Raw genomic sequence first — 23,422 nt, forward strand, 5'->3', positions numbered from 1 at the left:
TTTGAAAATCAGAAGTGCAGATCTGATTTAAATAAGAAATGCAAATCTGATTATGAAAGGTCGTGTCCCTTTCAAAAGGCAGAAATAATGAAGAGTTGCACTCTTTCAAAGGGTGCTAATGGTGAAAGGGCGTGTTCCTTGCCAAAGGGCATGCATGATGAAGAGGTGTGACCTCTCCCTCACATTGAGAGATATAAAGGAAAGGAATCAAAGCATCTAGTAACATCACCATGGATTGGATCAGATCAGAACTGTTATTAAGTTACACGTAGTAACATCCTTGTTCTTGGTGGTATGCATGGGGATGGGGTTAATAAGTATGCTAAATATAGCCTGATAATGTTCTTATGCAGAATTAATAGTAATATTAATATGGACTGCAATATGTATGACAGTCATACTTAATTTCATATATATTCATAATACATAAGAAGTTAGTATAGTTATAGTCTAAATCATGTTATTAGTATCAGTATTTAAGAAGATGGGATTGAGTTGTTCCAAAGAGGGGCAATCTAAATCCAAGCAATAGGTTAAGTCCCAAGATAGGGTGGGGATCAGCGACCCATAAGCCTTGAGGGTATAGACCCAAGATAGGTAAGGGCTTGGATCTGTAAACTTTGAGGGAACCTATTGTATTTGGTCTCTAAGCGCTTTGGTAACATGCCTAGACCCTTCTCCCTTAAAACTGAAGTAGTAGTAGGGTCTGATATCTATATTAAGAACTATGAATAATGAAATTAATCATCTAATGAGGAAAATAAATAAGCACTTGTTAATAACTAATTGAAAAATATTAATCATTTTTAGTATATTGAAATAGATCAGGTAGGGGACATTACAATGATGACCCCCCCTAAAAATGAAACTTTATCTCAATTCATGATTACAAAATGCTTGTATAATCACCCAAATAATGATACATAAAAAGGACACTTTATAAATTGACTGCATGTAAAGCAAAGTGCAAAAAAGACACCAAGAGACACCCCCCCTTTCCACTAGTCTCAAAAATCACCATTCAAAAGATTACAATGTTGGCACTTCATGATTAGTGTGATTACAAGGCTTTTACTAGATTATAAGGCTCTCTAGGTCCACAAGGGTCAAAAATACAACTTTTGATACAAAATGAACCTTATACAAAATCTGGAAGATAACCTTGTAGCTTTGTAGTGCTCTTCAATAGCTTTTAAATGACTATTTGTTTTTGAGAAGTGGAGATTTTGGATGAACCTTATGGCCTGTTGAAGAAAAAACAACAAATAGATTCAATCTACAATATTCGGCAAAAAAATGATTTTTTTTTTTTATCAAAATCTCTATGGATGGAAAGTGCTCATCTCCAATGTTTTGTTGACTATTCGTTTGCCAAAATTTGACACAAGGCAAAAGTTAAGCAAATTTGAAAAAAAAAGGTTGAATTTGACCTGCAAAAACAACCCTTCTGGCAAAAGGGTTTTTCTTCTCATTTAATTTCTGCAAAATTTACTTACTGTATGAAAAATTAACAAATAACCTCAAAGTTGTTTGATGTAACAAACAAAACCCAGAAAGTGTTTTTCTTTCCAACTTGTAGAAGATTAATTTGTGATGTAAATTCAACCTTCAACTTGAAAGAAAATAGTTGTGCCATGCAATTTTGACAACAATTTTTGCAAGATCTGCTCACTATTTACAAAACTTAATAAATATGCAAAAGATTTTTCATTGTTGTGAACAAGATACATAAAACATTTTTTGTTTGATATGCAGAAGATAAGAACTGTAAAGTTATTTCAATTTCAATTAAAGAACAAGTTATGAACTATGTATGCTATAAATGGATATGAGGAATTATGTCAATGTCTGATAATTCTGATTTTATCTGCAGGTCTGAAGGAGAGAGATCATTTAATATTTTCTATGTCTACTCCAAATGAATTCAATTGGCATATATATCATTTAGGCAACCGGTCAATTGGTGTATTGACCGGTCATGCCTTTTAGGCATGACCGATCAATGCACCCATTGATCGGTGCCTTTGTAATCATACCATTAACACACTGCTGATTATCGGTTCTAAACACCCGATAGCATATTGTAATATCATAATATAATGACTGATCAATGTAATGAATCGGTTCATATAAACACCGATGATTCAAAGTGCACGATGTATGTAATCCAACCGGTGCAGTTGTTAACTAATGTTAATTCCAAATGAAGCGGTGTATTCATTAAACCCGATAACAAATATGCCCGATATAATTACGCCTGATAACAGATGTGAACCGGTGCCAATGGTTATGCACCCGATAGCAAGTATGTATCAGCTAATAACCCGATGACTTATAGCATTTAATATGCTATCGGGTTAATACCCCGATAGCATATTAATGCCAATTAATAATTGACATTAATAGGCTATCGGGTTGTTAGCCCGATAGCATAATGATAAGTGATGTTTGTACAATCCGATAATCATATGCAATATAAATCTGACATGAAGCATGTAAATAACAGAACAAGGAAGGTTTAGGAAGATCTTATCTTGCATAAGCTACCATGCATTAACACTCCCTCTTAGCTTTGGAAGATAGATAAGGCAACCTGCATCACATTTCCTTTTCATAACTAAGATAATGTCAGTCAGCAAAAAATCATTTATACATGAGAAGTACCATCAAGACATATGATACAAAATAGAAGAACATCACCTGAGCATGTGACATAAAGTATTATTTTAACATGTGATAAAAGTAAGAGAATCATCACCTAATCATGTGAGAAATCATCAAAACATGTGATCTGTAAGATTCATCAAGATATCACCTAACACGTGACATTAGTATTGCCTAACACGCAATACTTAAGGATAAGTCTATGAGAAAGGTTAGTTTCTCATCATATCCAAGTTGTGATAAGTGCAATAACATTTATAAATGTTTATCACAACATAGTCATGGCAAATCCATGACTTACCAGAGATTCAATCATGATCAATGGTTGAGATATCACCTACACGTGATATCAGTATTGCTTAACACGCAATACAAGGATAACCATATGAGAAGTGTTTAAGTTCTCATTATATCCAAATTGTGATAATGCAATAACATTTGTACAAATGTTGTATCACAACATAGTCATGACACATCCATGACTTACCAGTGATCCAACATGATTACTGGTTTGACTATCATAAGATCATCACCTTATGATGTCTATATACAAGTGTTCAGTGTCTAAGAGATCGTCACCTCTTAGATATGAACACAGGTGGCAAGAAGCCAAGAGATAGTCCAGACATGACAAAGAAGTTTACACATTAAACATCTTAAATATATGTAAGTATAGATTACAAAGCAGATTACCTTTCTATCATACCTAAACCCTTTCTGAAGTGATCAACCTTCACTCTGGAAAGTGGTTTGGTTAGAATATCTGCAGTCTGATCTCCTGTACACACATATTCTAACTTTATCACATTCCTGTCAACCATATCTCGTACATAGTGATATGGGATCTCAATATGTTTGGACCTGTCATGAAATACTGGATTTATAGAAAGTTTTATACAGCTTTGATTATCACACTGAATGACTGTAGGTTTCATAGGTTCTCCAAATAATCCCACGAGCAATTTCCTTAGCCATACTGCTTCTTGGGCAGCCATTGAAGCTGCAATATATTCAGCCTCTGTGGAACTCTGAGCTACTGAAGATTGTTTTCTGCATATCCAGGATATCATGGCTGACCTTAAACTGAAGCAGCACCCTGAAGTGCTCTTTCTGTCAGTCACACTGCCAGCCCAATCTGAATCTGTAAATCCATGTAGATCTATGTCAACCTTTTCATATTTAAGACCAAGCTTTAGGGTACCTTGTAGATATCTCATTATATGCTTTACTGCAACCAGGTGTATCTCCTTAGGTTCACACATGAACTGACTTAAGGCATTAACAGCATAGCAGATATCTGGCCTTGTATTTACTAGATACATCAGGGACCCAATCATCTGCCTATATTGAGTGGGGTCAGTAGGTCTTGATTCTGCTGCTGCTTCTTTAAGTTTATGGAAGTTGGTTTCCATAGGAGAGGTCATGGGTCTGCAGTTTAGCATTCTAAATCTTGTCAATATGTCCAAGGTGTACTTCCCTTGGTTTAGTACAATATTATCAAAATTCTGCCATACTTCCAATCCTAGGAAGTAATGAAGAAGCCCCAAGTCTTTCATATCAAATTCTGTGGATAGATCTTTCTTGCATTGATCTATTAGGTGATTATCTCCTGTAATTAATAAGTTATCAACATATAAAATTAATATTAACATATCACCTTTATTTCTTTTGAGATAGAGATTAGGATCTGCATCATTCTTAGAGAAACCCAGCTTTGAGAGATAGGTGTCAATTCTTTCATACCAAACTCTGGGAGCCTGTTTGAGCCCATAAAGAGCTTTCTTGAGTCTACACACATGAGACTTTGCATCATGAATTTCAAACCCTTCAGGTTGCTCTAAGTAGACTTCTTCCACGATCTCGCCATTTAGGAATGCTGTCTTAACATCCATCTGATGTACCTTCCACCCCTTTGCTGCTGCAATGGCTAGGACAGCTCTTACTGATGTGTACCTGGCAACAGGTGCAAATGTTTCTTCGTAATCTATTCCTTCCTTCTGTGAGAACCCTCTAGCTACAAATCTGGCCTTGTGTTTTTCAATACTGCCATCTGCAGCATGCTTGATTTTAAACAACCATTTAGAAGACACGACAGACTTCTTGGTTGGCCTAGGAACAATCTCCCAAACATCATTCTTCATAATGGACTGATATTCTTCAGTCATGGCATCTATCCATACTTGATGTTTGAGTGCATCTGAAACATTGTTAGGTTCAGCTTTAGATAGATCATTCATAAGTGCAACATAGTTGATGAATTTATTAGGCCTCTTGCTTTCCCTGAAGGTTCCTGAAGGAGCAGCGAACTTCTGAGCTTCTACTATAGTTTTGGTGGCCCATAGTGGTCTTTTCTTGCGATTATCTATAGGTGGGTCTTGTGTTTCACTTATAGTTTCCTCAAGATACTCCCTTTGAAGCTCAGGAGTAGGTTCTTCTAGGTTAGGAGTAGGATTATGAATTTCAGGTTCTATTGTATTTTGGGCCCTTTTGAAGGCTAAATCTTCTTCGAAGATTACATCCCTACTGAGTCCAATATTTCTCTGTCCTTGTACATAGATTCTGTAGGCTTTAGAAGTTTCACTGTATCCTACAAGTATTCCCCTTTTTCCAGAGGGTTCTAGTTTTAGTCTTTTCTCTTTAGGTACATGAATATAGACCGGACACCCAAATATCCTAAGATGGCTGATATCTGGTTTTGTCTTGGTAAAGACTTCCTTAGGAGTTTTATCTTCAAGGTGTGAATGAGGACATCTATTTTGTATGTACACAGCAGTGTTAGTTGCTTCTGCCCAAAGGTTCAAGTTTAGATTTTGATCTAGTATCATGGCTTTGGCAGCTTCTACTATGGTCCTATTTTTCCTTTCAGCTACTCCATTTTGTTGTGGATTATAAGGTATTGTCAACTCCCTCTTAATCCCAGAATTTTTACAAAAGTCTTTAAATAGTTCTGATGTGTATTCCCCCCCATTGTCAGTTCTTAAGGTTTTAATTTTGTTTTCAGAGAGATTTTCTGTTAATGTTTTAAACTCTTTGAACCTACTTAGGATCTCTTCTGATTCTTTATATTTCAGAAAGTAGATCCATGTCTTCCTAGAGTAGTCATCAACAAAAATTACATAGTACAAAAATCCCCCTAGCGAGGGTACGGACATAGGTCCACATACATCAGAATGAATTAACTTCAAAACTTTGCTAGTTTTCCTAGTACTATTCTGAAATGCATTTTTGGTATTTTTACCTAAGGCACACCCTTTGTATGCCTCTGAATGATATTGCTTCAACTTAGGTAGACCTGTGACAAGGTTTCCCATGGTTGACAAAGCTCTATAATTCAGATGACCTAATCTCCTGTGCCATACTTCATTTGCATTAGTTGCTTCATGGATCAATGCTAGATTGGGCTCTATACATAGCTCATACAAATAACCTTGTCTTCGACCAATGACCTTAGCGTCTTTGATGGAGGATCTCTTTGGCCAAGCCAACACCTTGTTTTCCATGAAGGTCACTCTGTATCCTTGATCTTCTAGTGCTGATATGGAGATTAGATTTCTTTTGATGCCTGGAACATATAGTACTTCTCCAAGTTGTAGTGACATGCCTGACTTCAGTTTGATGGTGCAGGTTCCAATTCCTCTGACTGGATGTGAAGAATCGTCTCTGATGGTTACTTCCTCATCATCTTTCTCTATCATGGAGTCTAGTATTTCTCTAAAGCCGGTGATGTGTCTGGATGAACCACTGTCGATCACCCATGAGTTAGATTTGTTGGAAGTATGGCTTGTAAGTGCTGAGTAGAGGACATAGTTCTCGGAGTCATTTTCTTTTCTAGATTTCTTCACTTTTGCAAATGTGGCTTGCTTCCCTTTCTCCGGACAGTTTGCAACATAGTGTCCGAATTTGTCACACCTATAACATTGAACATGTGATAGGTCTTTCTTAGAAGTGTTCTTGCCTTGTTTAGCTTTTCTTTTCCTGAATTGCTTCTTTTTGCATTTTTTATTGATGTTTGTATTTAGGACTTGCAAGTCTTCATCTATATTCTTCTGTTTTATTCCTACCTCGTTCAATCGGGATTCTTCTTGTAGACAGTCATCTCTTAGTCTCTCAAACTTAGGATATTTAGGCCTTGCACTGATGCCTTGGACGAATGTGCTCCATCCACTAGGCAACCCATCTAAAGCAATGAGTGTTAGTTCTTTGCCTCGGATCTCGTAGTCCAGAGTTGCAAGTTCATCTTTTAGAACCGATATCCGCATGAAGTAGGCGTTGATTGTCTCCCCTTTGTTCATGGTGATATGATTTATTTCTCGTTTTAGTGCTAGAGTACGACTTGCATTTGATATCTCAAATGTCTTTTCAAGTGCCTTGAACATTTTATAAGCCGTCTCCTGCTTTCTAATGATGGGCATTATATTATTTCTTACCCCATCCACTATTATTTTAATGGCCTTATCATTTCCCTCGATCCATGTGGATTTCTCGGTTTCATCTTCTGGTTGTGCACTTTCAGTTTGGACATATGAATCAACTTTGTTTTCTCTTAAAATCATTTTGATTCTAAACTTCCAAGCTGAAAAATCTTCGCTACCTCCGAGTCTATCTTCGAATCTGATAGCGTTGGCCATTATGGAAATGTGATGTAGTTTGTAACTTAGTCCTTGAATTTTATCAAAATTGAATAGCCTTAGGTTCGATTACCTTGGCTCTGATACCATGTAAAGTTATTTCAATTTCAATTAAAGAACAAGTTATGAACTATGTATGCTATAAATGGATATGAGGAATTATGTCAATGTCTGATAATTCTGATTTTATCTGCAGGTCTGAAGGAGAGAGATCATTTAATATTTTCTATGTCTACTCCAAATGAATTCAATTGGCATATATATCATTTAGGCAACCGGTCAATTGGTGTATTGACCGGTCATGCCTTTTAGGCATGACCGATCAATGCACCCATTGATCGGTGCCTTTGTAATTATACCATTAACACACTGCTGATTATCGGTTCTAAACACCCGATAGCATATTGTAATATCATAATATAATGACTGATCAATGTAATGAATCGGTTCATATAAACACCGATGATTCAAAGTGCACGATGTATGTAATCCAACCGGTGCAGTTGTTAACTAATGTTAATTCCAAATGAAGCGGTGTATTCATTAAACCCGATAACAAATATGCCCGATATAATTACGCCTGATAACAGATGTGAACCGGTGCCAATGGTTATGCACCCGATAGCAAGTATGTATCGGCTAATAACCCGATGACTTATAGCATTTAATATGCTATCGGGTTAATACCCCGATAGCATATTAATGCCAATTAATAATTGACATTAATATGCTATCGGGTTGTTAGCCCGATAGCATAATGATAAGTGATGTTTGTACAATCCGATAATCATATGCAATATAAATCTGACATGAAGCATGTAAATAACAGAACAAGGAAGGTTTAGGAAGATCTTATCTTGCATAAGCTACCATGCATTAACAAGAACGTGATGCCAAAAAATGCCTCCCCTAAAAAGTTATTTAAGCTTCAAGCTTTTGTTTGCTACTGTATTATACAATGGCCAAACTGAGTGAACAAAAGCCAAATCTGATTTTCTCAAGCCCTCTGGAATGCTGAAACAGACAAAAATGCTGCCTTTATAGTAAGAATAGCTGCAATCACCAGATATCACCAAAAAAACACATGCAAACATGGAATTAATAGGGCTTCATAATTTTTTCATATATATATATACATATATATATATTCTCTAGATTGTATTGAAACATGAAACACGAGAAGAGCATATAGGAATTTAGAAGATCATACAAAAACTCCAATCTCTTAATCATTATTCCAATTAGTTGAAATTCTCAAAACCAAAGCTTTGATACCATGCTAAAAATCTAAAATGAATGAATAACTAAATTTTTCTATGAGAGAAATAAGCTATAAAATTGTAAATGAAATAAAACAAATATAGATCTATGATTCCAAGAGATGTGCAAATGTCAATATGACAAAATATTGCATTAGGAGCTCAAAGATAAGTTATAGAAGAATACCGTAGGGGTCAATATACATGTATGCCAAAGTATGCAACAATATAAAAGTATATGCAAACACAAGCTAGGTAGTGAGTTTATATAGAACTAGGGAGAGGATGGAGGTGGCAAATCCAACCAATAGGGAGTGACCACCAAGTGCTCCGAATATTAAATGCTCCTCCCTTTTAGGATGGTGACACCTCAACTAAGTTATTAATTATATAAACTCCTTTATCAACCTAAGCAAGCATGACAAAAGTGTAGGAAAATCCTATGACTAAGGAAAAATAAATCTCACTAGAAAAATAAAAATATACACTTAACAATTATATGCAAGTTGATTTTTTCCCCAAAAAGTTAATGATGCTATTGCTTGAGGTTTGAACTTAAGCATATAATCGCTCCTTATAGCATTAATTGAGCTTTAATTTTAATAGGGACTCCAAATGATAACCATTGTATGTACTATGTCCTCTTTGATTTAGCACCATTCCTATGACATATTTAGAGGCATCAATCTCAAAGTCAAATGGTTACTAATGAACTACCTATAGAAGTTTTAAACTCCATCTTGCTTCCTCTCTAACGTCCCTCTTCTCTATCCGAGAAAATCTTTAGATGCTAAATTTGGATGGAAAGGGCCACTTTGGTAGGAGCTAGCTAATCTTTTGAATCTATGTTTATTAATGGGTAAGCCTGAGTACTTGATGGAGGTTTGCCCAAAGAACTTCGTCTTGGTGTAGGCAAAGATAGTCCAGTTTTGTATGCATATAGAAAAGCGGGCCTAATCTCTGGTCAATTTACAGTTAGTTTTATTTGAATTAAAATTTGGGTATTGAATTTGCAAAAACAAATTTAAGTAAATGTACTTGGTATTTGTAGGAGAGTGATACTACATAGGTATCATTCTGTATTACTGCTGCCAGAGATATCCCAGATATATTTTGATAAGATGACTAGCTAGTTATCTAACCACAATTGATGTGGACATCAAACAGGCATTTAAGGCAAGTGTTATGGGTATCGTAAAGATACTAAAAGGTAAGTATTTGGAAGGATGTATCATGTATGTAATATATTTTTTTATAATGGACAATTAAAAATATTAATAATATAGAAACATAACTCCAAGCTTACAAAAGTATAATGTTTGTTTATTTTATTTCGAAATTTTAATTCTTTTATTCAAATTCAATAGCAAATTTCTAGGTTATATATTGTTTTTCATCTTTGTTGTATCAGAAATGAATTGGAGTGCGCTAAGTACTACACAATTTCTCTGTTAAATTTATTGTCGAGGTCCAGTGTTTCTCAAATAAACTGGTTTTTTGTTTATAGAACCAAGGTCCTCCCTAAAAAATGATATCCTTTTCAACTCTCATAGTGAATAAGACAATTCCATGTGCTCTTGGCATCATCAGCATATCCACAGTGCCTAATGGTTATCAGTTATATATAATTGAACATAATGTATATTGTATAGTACCAATTTAGGTACTCGATTTAGTATGAACAATATTTAAGTAAACACAATGTCAAACATTTAGAATATGAAATTCAATTTATTTATTTTTGATTGGTAAAAGTTATATATTTTATATAAATAAATAAAACAGCTACATAGCTGCTAAGCAAGCCCATTACATACTTGACCATTCAACATCCCCAGCCTCTAGCCTCCTAATCAACTTAAAAACCATCTGTATCAACTTCCTAAACCATTTTCTCTATCAACCCTACCCTTCAAAACAAAGATACAAAATGACCATTCCTTCTAAGGCCTGATACATATCTTATAACATTAAAGAGATACAAATATCTTTTAGTGTTTGGAAGATTCTCCTTTACTGATTCGTCTACTGAGCCAATAGTCCTCCTTGAAATATGGCTTCTTCTTGTTCTTCTTCTTTACGTCCTCTCCTGCCTGCTCTTGCATAGCTGCCTCTCTATTTCTGAGATAATCTTTAATATGCCTCCATCCATCTTGCGCTTCATCCCTCCTTGCTTCATGGTCATCATCAGCACCCCAAACTAAAAATGGCCTCAATGGTGGCTTGAACTCAGCCACATGCACCCACTTTCCATCCTTTGTAACAAAACCTTCTCTCGGTCGTACCATTACTAAGAAGGCGTTGAGACCCCTCTTTCCATTCTTCTCTGACACACTCTCTCATCACCCATTTTGCATCCTCCTTTGTTCCCAACTCCAAGCACCAAGCCAAAAAAATGGAAGCTACATCTGCATTTGTTGGAAATCTAAATAAAGAATTCATGTATTTTTCTTCCAACAGCATGTCCACCATGCCTACGAACTGAGGGTCTTCAATTTTGAAAATATGCCTCATGCGTTCCTCTGTAATGACCCCCTTGAAAGCACCCTATTGTTTTGCAGCTCCTAGTGAGAAGTTGGCTTCATGGCTGCTCGGCCTACAAGCACCTCTATCTCCTTTCAGTCGAAAGCTCAACACAACCCCTCTATCTCCTTTTTGTCAAGCCCTCAACATTGAGGTTAGAAAGTTGTTTGAGCAACTTAAGCCCATTCTCCCCACTTTGGAAGGTACGCTCATGGGAGCGTAGCTACTGAAAATGTCAGCATTGAATGCAGACTGTCGGTTTGCCTAGACAGATCCATCCCATCCGCTAGGTCTACTCAATGGGAAGCTCTACCTTTGCATACCCCCTGCTATCATCTCACTAACACTGCTGGCATCCTTATGGATTGAGAAGGGGATTTTTTCGTTTTCATCCCACCATTCTATATTATCCACACTGTCTAATCTGCACGCCCAATTCGATGCCCTGTCAGCTAGTTCATTACCTTCCCTTAATACATGGGAGAATCTAAAGTCTTGAAATTGTTCAAGAAGATTCAAAATCAATCTGATATATTTATTGATCTTCCAATTTTGGGCTTCACCCGATGCCATAGCAATTACTATTATTTAGAAACACTGAGACGCCTAGCTAGCCCAAGTGCAATTAAAGCCGCTTGAGCTTCGGCCTCATTATTGGTTCCATCCTTGATTTGTTGAGCTCCAATAGCTAATATTACTCCATACTCATTCCGAGCTACGCAACCAATCCCAGACACTCTAGGATTTCCTTTAGAGGCACCATCGAAGTTTATCTTCACCCATCCTTGACTTGGCCTTTCCCATCTCACCTTTCTCGTATGCAAAGAAGAAGGATCAACCCTAAATTGCCCATTAACAGGCCATATGAAATTCAATTATTAAATAAAGAGTAGAAGTTCATATTTTATCGTCGTCTTTCATATATATATATATATATATATATATATACATGAGCACAATTTATAGTACTAATTTAGTTATTCAATATATTTATGAACAATATTTAATTAAACACAATGTTAAACATCTAGAATATGAAATTCAATTATTAAATAAGTAGAAGTTTATATCATTATCATCAACTTTCAAATATTACATTTGAGTCAAAAGTCACATTATACTTATATGAGATAAACCCAGCAAGTAGCTCCACACCCTTGGAAGAACAGTGGTAAGGTCTTGTAACTATGACACATTCTAGGAGGAACTTGTGTAATCAATACAAAATGTGCCCATGCATCACAGCCTTGGTAGGACAATCCTGGTTGTACATTCTACCCTAATTTGGACACACATTTTACACCCCTTCGCCTATGTCCATAGTCTACCTACCAAACTACCTCTTCCAAGAATGATAATAAACATGTTGTTTTACAATCATTCCATCGGTTTGTATATTAATCTAATGGGTGGCTTCCAGTCATCACACCTGTTCATTACATCATTACAATTTTTAATTTCTATATGCACTCTTCTCATAAGAATTCACTCAAATATGAGTGTTTTATTTTTTGTAAGGTTCTTTTTTTAACCTTATAACGTTTTTTTTAATTTGAAAGTAATTTCTATTCATCCTTTTGTTTCACATCTCTCTTTTTTAAATTAAATAAATTGCTATTTTATTCTTTAGTAAAGTTTTATAAACTTTATTTGTTTTAATTCTATTCATGGGAAAAAAGGTCCCATAAGTGTCATTGGTCTTAGATAATTATCCATAGATCCAAAATTAAGGCTTTCTCCTGAAGATTCTATAACCTGCATTTACTAATTCTAGGGCCTATTGAATCCTTGGAGGGGTTTCTACAGCCATTTGCTATTCTGTCTGGAAAATTTGGCCAATTTACTATTTTCTTTTCCTGTTGCAGAAAATGTCAGCAGATTGTCCATTGAAATTTTCTATGAATCTTTCTGTACTTCTTGTTGTAGAATCGGAAGGGCCAGAGGAGGCCATAGCTTTCTTTCTTGGATGAAACTTGAGGGCTGATTAGAGTCTATTCTATTTCTAATTGGATAATTTAAATGGGATCTGAGACAAGACAGCTAAAGAGAAATGTAGAAATCTCATAAAAAATGTCATGGAAAGAAGTGTTTTTGGGTTTACTTATTCTCTTCTTTATAATTTTTTATTATATTCATTGGGCAATATATAGAGCAACATTTTAGAACTATTTACTTGAATGTAACTGGGAATTGGATGATAGCAAATGATGTAGCTTATATTTGGAGTGAATACTAAGGATCTGTTGTGCAGGTGAATTCACCTTATGGAGGTTCATTACACCACGCAGAAAATGTTTTGTCAGGTCAATTTGGATTCACGTCAAAGGAACCTGGTACTTATACAGCATGCTTTTGGATAACAAATCCTCAAGAAGGAGCAATTTCTACTGTAGATCTTGACTGGAAGGTTGGGCTTGCAGCCAAAGATTGGGAAACAATTGCAAGAAAAGATAAAATTGAAGTAAGCTGTCCTTGTTTTGTATTTCAAATATTTGTCCTCTGATTTTGTGACCTTTTATTTATCTGTGGCTGTTTTCATATGTTCCTTGTTTTTTGTCACATTGGATGATGAATATATGTGATTTCAATGTGGCCCATCAAGTCATAATATGTATATTCAAAACTGCAGGGTGTTGAACTGGAATTGACAAAACTTGAAGGAGCAATAGAGGCTATTCATGATAACTTGTTGTATATAAAAGACAGGTAATTGCTTCAAGTTTCATTTTATGAGATGAAAGAATATATAGAGAACTACTTTCTTTTTTCAATTTTGATATTTAGGTCATGAAATGAAATATTCGACAAAGGGAGAAAGAGATGATGGGAATGATTGGTGCAGGAATATTTCTAATGATTTGTTTCTCCAAAGCAAACATCATTTTTTCTTTGATCAAATGGAGAGGGTTCTATTAGGGCCCTGACCCATAAATCTTTTCAATACTTCATATAGCTCATTACAAAAGGAAAAGGTAAAATATCTATTCCCATAACCATTTTTTTCAAATAGTAATAGATAATAATGACCACATTTTGAAGATCCCTTAACAGTTCTATTAAAAATGGTCAAAATCTACATAGGATTCTTATGGCCAAATTCTCAAAAACCAAAAACAGCAACATTATATTTCATCACCCATATGCCCTCACTGACATGCCACCAACCCACAGCACCAGTGGCAGCTTCGCCACAGCCATCTAATTCATGAAGAAGAACCTCCATGACACCTTGCTGTCTTCAATTGTACTGCATTCCAGAACTATGCATCCCAAGAGGTGGAAATTTGACACCTTTGCGAACCTAGCAGCAATTTTTAGCAGGGTTGATTTTCCTTTTGTAAGCTGTAGCATGGTAATGCTCTAGAGACCTTCAGAAGGCTGTTGTGAGTAACCAACAAGATCTCCACAACATGGCCTAAATCTCTGCAGAAGGCCCTAACCTCCTGAAGTTCACGGTAAATCATTACATTCTCTTTCTATCCAAGGCAGATATCCATCATTGTTATGGTGTTACCCCAACATTGACCTATGAAGCTTTTTCTAGGTTCTGTACCAACCTTTGGGGTTATAGTATCACCTTTGTATATTGCTGTCAGAAATAAGCGTAACAGTCACAACTTCAACCTCTTGTCCAGAATTGCTATCGACAAAACTTTGCTATTAATTCTTCGTTTATGCAAGCCTTTGACATAGGTGGTCTGCCTTCACCCAATCTTGTATCTCCCAGCAATTCTTTCACAAACCCCATGGCCACTGGTTCTCTACAGTCGAAAATGGCATTGAGATGCTTTTTTGTGGCTCTTGTGTTGGAGATTTAGGTTGTTGGCAAGCCATTTTATGAGCTGTGAAGGTGAGCTGTAATGTACCTGACGACACCCCAGCCATACGACACCTCCCCCAAAGACTCTCACACCCGTACGGTGGCTAAGAACTCAATGTACGGTGCTACACCGTACCGTATGACAAACCCCCCCGCTGTGCTACTCCGTACGCATACATGTCCGTACGGTAACTACACTCAGCATACATGTCCGTACGATGGCTACACTCCACCCGTACGGTGGTGTTATGCTGCCCATATGGCAAGAATGTGACCATACGGTCACTTCCTTCTACCCCAGCGTACGGTCTAGAGGCCGTACAACATCAATTCCTTCCCTCCGTGCAATGAATAGAGTTGTCGATTCACCACCAACTACTTTCCTTCACGTACGGACAACTCTAGTATTGAGAGGTGAAGGGAAACACCAAATATTATGCCGTGTAGTGCAAGGTGGACAATATAATCAGATTAACACAATTTGGCACAAGAATGAACACACTAGACATGCAAGTAGAAATTCAGATTAAAAAATGATAGCACTTCAGATTACAATAATCTCGAATTGAGAGCAGAGCAGAGTACCAGTAGTTACTCCCACCGAAACTATGGATGCCAAGTAGGGAGGATCTTCCACCTCCGAAATGGCTGACAATTGAACTCCAGTAGGAATTCTCACACATAGAGCAAAAATACCAAATTCACCTACCTACAACTAAGCCAAACTCGGCCATATAAATGGGCTCCGGGAAACTTCCCGAAGGGTAACAAACAGGTCGACGGGGCAAGGTAAAAACTTAACTAATAAAAGGGGCCCGAAAGATTTTATTATTAAATTCAGGGCCATACAATAATTAATTAAATTATTTAATTATATTGGAGACATTACAGTCCTCCCGGCCCAAGAATTGCTTGCCCTCAAGCAATTGCAGCCTTGGGTGCTCCAAGATCTGTTCGCCTTCCCAGGTGGCGTCTTCAATGGGTAGATCCTTCCAATGAACTAGATACTCCTTGATGATACGCGACCTCTACTTTTTCTCTCTGACATTGATGATCTCTGCAGGCTCTAGAATAAGTTTTCCTTCTTCGTTCATGGGCGGAAGTTCCACAGAAACCATGACACGTTGTCTGATTGCCTTTTTAAGGCATGAGACATGAAAGACATTGTGAATCTGACTTCCCTCGGGAAGCTCCAACTCGTAGGCAACTTCACCCTGATGGTATGATGAAAGAATAAGAATCCGATTGACTACTGAGAGGGAGGGGGTGAATTAGTAGATAGAAAAACTGATACTAACTTCACCAATCTCAAAATCAATCTCTCAAAGTAAACTTAGAACTATCAATGCAATATCACTGTTAAGATAAAAACCCTCAAGATAAACCGGTTGACTGTTACAACAAACTAACAGTAAACAACTTCAAACTCATAAACATCCAAATGCTTTTACTGACATAAGTAAAACTTCATTTCACAATTCTTCCTACCGGTTATAGTTTCCTTCACTAGCTCTTCCTACCGGTTACAAAACATCATTACAACAATATCAACAATATCATTACTGGTTAATTGACATCAATGACAACATAACATATCATTAATGCAATCTTCATGCAAATGCCAACAATCTCCCCCTTTGGCATTGATGGCAATACAAATATCAATACCATTGATTGTTGTGATTGTGAATAGGAATCCTGGTTTACATTACCAAGTATTCACCTTGTCTTCAACTTGTCTTCCTTCTCTCTGTCAATCATACAAATCACATAGTTCTTCTCCCCCTTTGACAGCGATGCCAAATTGAAAGTAAAACATGCAATGTCAAATGTCATTGTTCAGCATCGACAACTTGCAACTTGATGCTCCCCCTGTGGAATAACTCCACTTCTATACCAATCCTGCTGTAAAATTCTGCAAGTAGCTCCGGGACTGATGTAATCTACATCATGCTCAACTGAACTCATGAAGGGGTACAACCCCTAGCTGACTTCTAAGATACTCAAAAGTAGTCTTAGGTAGAGGTTTAGTAAAGATATGTGCAAGCTGCTCCTTGGTAGAAACATGCTCCAAGATCACATCTTTACTCTGCACTTTTTCCCTTAAGAAATGATACTTCAATTCAATATACTTGGTTCGTGCGTGCAAAACAGGGTTTTTGGAAATATTTATGGCACTTGTATTATCACATAAGATCTTTGCAGGTTCTGAAATCTTCATCTTAAAACCTTCCAAAATGTGTCTCATCCAGATAACCTGGGTACAATTCATGTAAGCTACAACATACTCAGCTTCAACAGTAGATTGTGATGTACAACTCTTCTTCTTACTACTCCATGAAACAAGTCTTCCTCCAAGAAAAAATGCTCCACAGGTTGTGCTTTCACTATCATCAACATTTCCTACCCAATCTGCATCTGTGTACACCTTCAAGTCAAAGTGTCCTCCATATGGATACCATAATTCATGGTCAACAATACCTTTCAAATATCTAAAAATCCTCTTGGTTGCTATCAAATGTGTTTCCTTAGGATTCTTCTGGAATCTAGCAACTAGCCCAACTGCATGAGCTATATTCGGTCTGCTGTGAACAACTTAGTGCAATTTTCCAATCATTGACCTGTATTCCTTCTCATCAACAGATGTGGATTCATCTTCCTTAGACAACTTACAACCTGTAACCATTGGTGTCCCAACTGGTTTACAGTCACTCATACCAAATGTCTTCAAGACCTCTTTCACATACTTAGACTGTGTGATGAAAATACCATTCTTCATTTGCTGTATTTGCAAGCCTATGAAATTTTTTATTTCACCCACTAGAGACATTTCAAACTCATTTTTCATTTCATCTGCAAAATCATTGCTCATGTCATCATTACCTCCAAATATGATATCATCTACAAATACTTCGCTGACCAATATTTTATCTCCTTCAAATTTGAGATATATGTTGCTATCTTCACTGGTTCTCAGAAAACCTATCTTCATCAGATGTGTATGAAGCCTTTCATACCATGCTCTCGGTGCCTGCTTTAATCCATATAAAGCCTTATGCAATCTGCATACCATGTCTTTCTCATTAGTCAAAGCATAACCATCTGGCTGCTCAATGTATACTTCTTCCAGTATCCCATTCAAAAATGCTAACTTAACATCCATCTGGTATACCTTGAATTTCTTATGTGCTGCAAATGCAAGTAAAGTTCTGACACCTTCCAGTCTTTCCACTGGTGCAAAAGTCTCACCATAATCTTCTCCTTCCTCTTGTGCATATCCTTTACAAACCAACCTAGCTTTGTTGCGAACTACAACACCATCTTCATTCAACTTGTTCCTGAATACCCACTTAGTACCTATCACATTTTTATTTACCGGTCTGGCTACTAGGGTCCATGTGTTGTTCTTCTCAATTTGATCTAGTTCCTCCTCCATAGCTTAAACCCAATGATCATCACCAAATGCTTCCTTAGCAGTTCTTGGTTCAATAGTGGAGATCATGCAAGAATTCTCTCTGATTCTTCTTCTAGTTAGTACTCTAGCATCCTTATCTCCAATAATTTGCTCAGGATTGTGATTGAGTCTCACATATCTCGGAATAACATGATCATTATCTTTAGGTTCATCTTCTTCATTATCATCATCTTCTTCTGAATTTATCTGTTCCGGTTGAACTGGTACATCGGTATTTGCTTTACCGATTTCAGGTTTCACAGTTTCTGGTTCCAAAAACAAAATGCAAGGATCTTCATCCTTTTTCTCCAAACTGGTTTCCTCTGAGACTTCAGGATATTCATCCACTCGAACATCAACACTTTCAATAATTCTCTGTGTCCAGTTGTTAAAACACTTGTAGGCCTTACTCTTGGTGGAATAACCAAGAAATATACCTTCATCACTTTTAGCCTCAAATTTGCTAACATAATCACCTCTCTTAATAAAACATTTGCTTCCAAATATCTTGAAATAACTAACATTAGGTGATCTTCCATACCAGTATTCATAAGGAGTCTTGTCCTTACCTCTCTTTACCAGAATCTGGTTCATAGTGTGGACAGCTGTGTTGACAGCTTCCCTCCAAAAAATTTTCGCTACACCTCCTTGTATCAACATCGTCCTAGCAGCTTCAACAACTGACCGGTTGTTTCTCTACGATACCATTCTGCTGTGGTGTCCTTAGTGCAAAAAGTTGCCATTTGATACCATTTTCTTCACAATATCTAGTAAATTCCTCAGAAGTAAATTCATTGCCTTGATCTGTCCTCAGACACTTTATCTTCTTACCGCTCTCCTTCTCAGCGAAGGCCCTGAATGCCTTGAACTTACTAAAAGCTTCAGTCTTATCCTTAGAGAATGTGACCCACATCATCCTTGAGCAATCATCAGTGAAGATCATAAAATATCCGTCAACTTGAATACTTTTTGTCCTTATTGGTCCACAAAGATCTGTATGAACCAAATCTAACAGATGTTCCGCTGAAAAAGATTTGCTCTTGAAAGTTAAGGATGTCATCTTTCCCAACTGACATTCCTTACAGAGAGCATTAACCGGTTTGTCCAACTAAGGCAAACCTCTCGCTGTCTTGGACTTACTCACTTTAACAATGTTATCAAAGTTTATATGACAAAATCTCCTATGCCAAAGCCAACTATCATCTATCTTTGCAATTAAACAGATGTTGACTTTAGGATTAAGGTGAAATAGGTTACCTTTAGTTTGCTTCCTGATTGCAATTAGTTCACCTTTGTTCCCATAGATTTTGCACATACCGTTCTTAAACTCCAATGGGTATCCTCTGTCATTGAGTTGTGCCACACTCAAAAGATTGTGCTTTAAACCTTCAACCCAGTAGACATCATCTGCACCGCTCTTTCCATTAAGAGAAATAGTTCCCTTACCTTTAACCATGCAGGGTGAGTCATTACCAAATCTTACAACTCCGCCATCAAATTCCTTCAAAGAAAGAAATTTGCTCCGGTCACCAGTCATGTGATGTGAACAACCTATCAATGATCCAATCATTAGAGTTATCCATTCGAGATACTAACGCCTTCTGATTAGATATCTCCTCTTTAATGGCTACAAACACAATATCTTCATTAGCAGCACCATCAGATTCCTCATCAATGATACTACCATCAACAACAATAAGACAATCTCTTTTGCCTTTACCCTTATACTTCTTGGATTTCTCTCGTTTGTGCTCATTATCACCATTAGGACAGTTAGCAGCTATGTGCTCAATCTTGTTGCATGCAAAACATTTCAAAGGTAATTTACCTCTATATTTACCAGTACATCTGGGCAACCGCTTGGCCAACAATGCTTCAAGCTCAACTAAACTGTCTTCATCATCAACTTCTCTGCTGGATCTAGATTCATAACTGTGAGTGACATCTCTACTTTTCCTCATAGATGGGTTAGAAACAAAAGCTCTAAATGCAGACTCGGATTTCTGTACACTACCACCATAACCATTTAATTCAAAAGCAGTAAGCTTGCCAATGATGGAGTCGAGGGTTACCTTAGTTTTGTCAATAGATTTTAGCTCCTGAATGGCTTCAACTTGGATAGCATAGACCGGTAGCAGGGTTCTCAGTACCTTACTGATCACTGTGATATCTTCCACTTTACCTCCTGCACTCTTAATTTCACCGACTATCTCTTTTATCCTTTGACCATACTGTTGGATATTCTCACCTTCAGCCATCTGCACATCATCAAACTTTCCTCTTAGACTCTCTTCTTTAGCAATCTTAACATGTTCATCACCACTATAAATCTCTTCAAGTTTTTTCCATACATCATATGCAGTCTCTATACCATGAACATCTACATACTCTACATCAGACAAAGAACTGATAATAGCCTCTAATGCTTGATTGTTTTCTTTGCTCTTTTTTCTGATCATCAGTCATATTCCCACTAGGTGCAACATATTGAGTAACAACATGTTCCCAATATTGATTTCCTAGACTCTTGATATAAATTTTCATTCTATCACTCCATATCCTATAGTTCTCTCTATTAAACTTCGGACCTTCCTTCTTCATCATGATCTACAAGATCTTTACCTCAAGCTGTTAGGCTTAGACCTTAGAGGACTTGATACGCTCTGATACCAATTGATGGTATGATGAAAGAATAAGAATCCGGTTGACTACTGAGAAAGAGGGGGGGGGGTGAATCAGTAGATAGAAAAAATGATACTAACTTCACCAATCTCAAAATCAATCTCTCAAAGTAAACTTATAACTATCAATGCAATATCACTGTCAAGATAAAACCCTCAAGATAAACCGGTTGACTGTTACAACAAACTAACAGTAAACAACTTCAAATTCATAAACATCCAAATGCTTTTACTGACATAAGTAAAACTTCATTTCACAAATTCTTCCTATCGGTTATATTTTCCTTCACTAGCTCTTCCTACCAGTTACAAAACATCATTACAACAATATCATTACCGGTTAATTGACATCAATGACAACATAACATATCATTAATGCAATCTTCATGCAAATGCCAACACACCCACCCTCTGAACCACTCTGTAGGGTCCATAGAAGCGCGGTTGCAACTTCTCGGCACCACTTTTCTTCAGGGATGATTGTCTGTACGGCTGTAGCCGGAGGTAAACTAAATCTCCTACCTCAAAGCTCCGCTCAACCCTATGTCGATCGACAATGCATACATCTTTTGTTGGTTCTGAGCCCTCTGCAGGTTGTCCTTGAGAGACCTTAGGATATCCAAACTTTCCTGCAACCAATCCTTGGCTCTTGGTGCACAATTGTCACCTATTGCCAGATCCACAAAAGACGACGGTTCATACCCATAAAGTGCCTTGAAGGGCGACATACCTATCGACATGTGATGGGTAGTGTTGTAACAGTGTTCTCCCAAGTGCAACCAACGGACCCATGCCTTTTGCTGTGCTGAAACGTAGTTCCTGAGGTAACCCTCCAACCATTTGTTCACAATCTCCGTCTGACCATCCGTTTGTGGGTGGTAGCTCGTGCTTGGTGACAACTCTGTTCCAGCCAACCAAAATAACTCCATCCAGAAGGTGCTGAGGAAACGGCTATCCTTGTCATTGACTATGTTCCGCAGAAGACCATGCAAGCGGAACATCTCCCGGAAAAACAATTCGACCACTTGTGCTGCTTGGCATCCTGAGGGAATGGCAAAGAAATGGGCATATTTAGTCAAACGGTCCACCACGACATAAATGCAATCTCTCTTTTGCACTTTCGGAAGCCTAGTGATGAAATCCATCGAAATGCTCTCCCATTTGTGTTCAGGTATTGGCAAGGGCTGAAGTAACCCTGTGGGCAGGGTATGCTCAGATTTATTCCGTTGGCAAGTGGAACACTCCCATATGTATTGTAGGATATCATCCTTTAGTCCCTTCTAGGAGAACCTCTCCTGAACCTGCCCGTATGTCTTGAGGTACCCTGGGTGACTTGCGAGAGGTGAATTATGAATTTCCCTCAGAATCTTCTCCTTCATCTTCGATTTAGGTACCTGTTGACGTGTATTTTGTACACAATCATACACAGAATAAAATACCTAAAGGCATCTTATCCTCTCTTGAGAAAATAGTCTCTAACTGCTGAAGATTCGCGTAAAGGATCAGTTAGGTAGACTCCAAGGTTCTTTTAGTGGGGTCTCCACGTGTGGACAAGCTCCAGTGGTATGATGTGATTTGCTGGAATCACAAGGGGACTTACATTGAACTTCCGATCTGCTTTGCTGGACACAGGCTCTTACTAACTTAGATTAAAAAAAATAGAAAAAGGATAAGGGCGAAGAGAGGATCTAATCCTAATACTAAGAATGTAGGAGCAATGACTTGACCTTTTGATGAAACTCTAACTAGGTCTTGTTTTGACATCAATGGAACATCTACACAAGACTAGTGCAATCTTCTAAGGGGAGCTTTATGATGTTCAAGTTATCACCGCAGGCATAGATACCATCCAAGTTGATGCATATCAATGAAGAGGCAACAAATTGAAATTGAGCTTAGGCTGAATGATTCCAGTTGACTACGCAAGGCAAGTCTGCAATCAACAAACTGCTAGTAGTATGGATGTACGAATTCCACCATCAATCAATCACATTTCCTCCATTCATCTAATTATCTACCATCTAAGATTGAAGACTCAACAAGAAACCATGCAAATTGCAAGAAAAACGACATATTTCACCATTACTTCAATGAAAATGGAGTTTGTTTACAATCAATGGCAACAATTTCTTGCCTTGTCCTCCTATTCTACTCTCTAACTACTTTCAACTATTTACAAATCTCTCTAATTCTATCTAAAAATCTCTTTCACTCTAATTCTCCTTTTACAAATGAAATGTTTGGGCTTATATAGTGCCCACAATACAATTTGATGGCTTAGATCAATTCAAGATCAATGGCCAAGATTTTACAATGAAAACCCTAATTAGGGTTTGTTACAACCATTACATAACATTTAATGCTTGACCAATGATAAAATTGTATTGCTTGGA

General features: G+C 37.2%; 1 protein-coding gene across 2 annotated transcripts in view; it reads left to right on the top strand.

The window, feature by feature from the left end:
• LOC131064918 (transmembrane emp24 domain-containing protein p24delta3) overlaps nt 1–23,422 on the top strand; it is a 79,934-nt gene that overhangs the window by 33,330 nt on the left and 23,182 nt on the right. For both annotated transcript variants that reach the window (XR_009111331.2, XM_057999251.2), the window contains exons 2-3: nt 13,326–13,535; nt 13,704–13,780. Coding sequence is in view for 1 of the 2 variants with exons in the window: in XM_057999251.2 (XP_057855234.1) it covers nt 13,326–13,535; nt 13,704–13,780 (287 nt within the window). In the remaining variant the exon portion in view is untranslated. The remainder of the gene's footprint in view (nt 1–13,325; nt 13,536–13,703; nt 13,781–23,422) is intronic.

The sequence above is a fragment of the Cryptomeria japonica genome, chromosome 1, assembly GCF_030272615.1.
Source record: "Cryptomeria japonica chromosome 1, Sugi_1.0, whole genome shotgun sequence".
In the NCBI taxonomy this organism is placed as follows: Eukaryota; Viridiplantae; Streptophyta; class Pinopsida; order Cupressales; family Cupressaceae; genus Cryptomeria; species Cryptomeria japonica.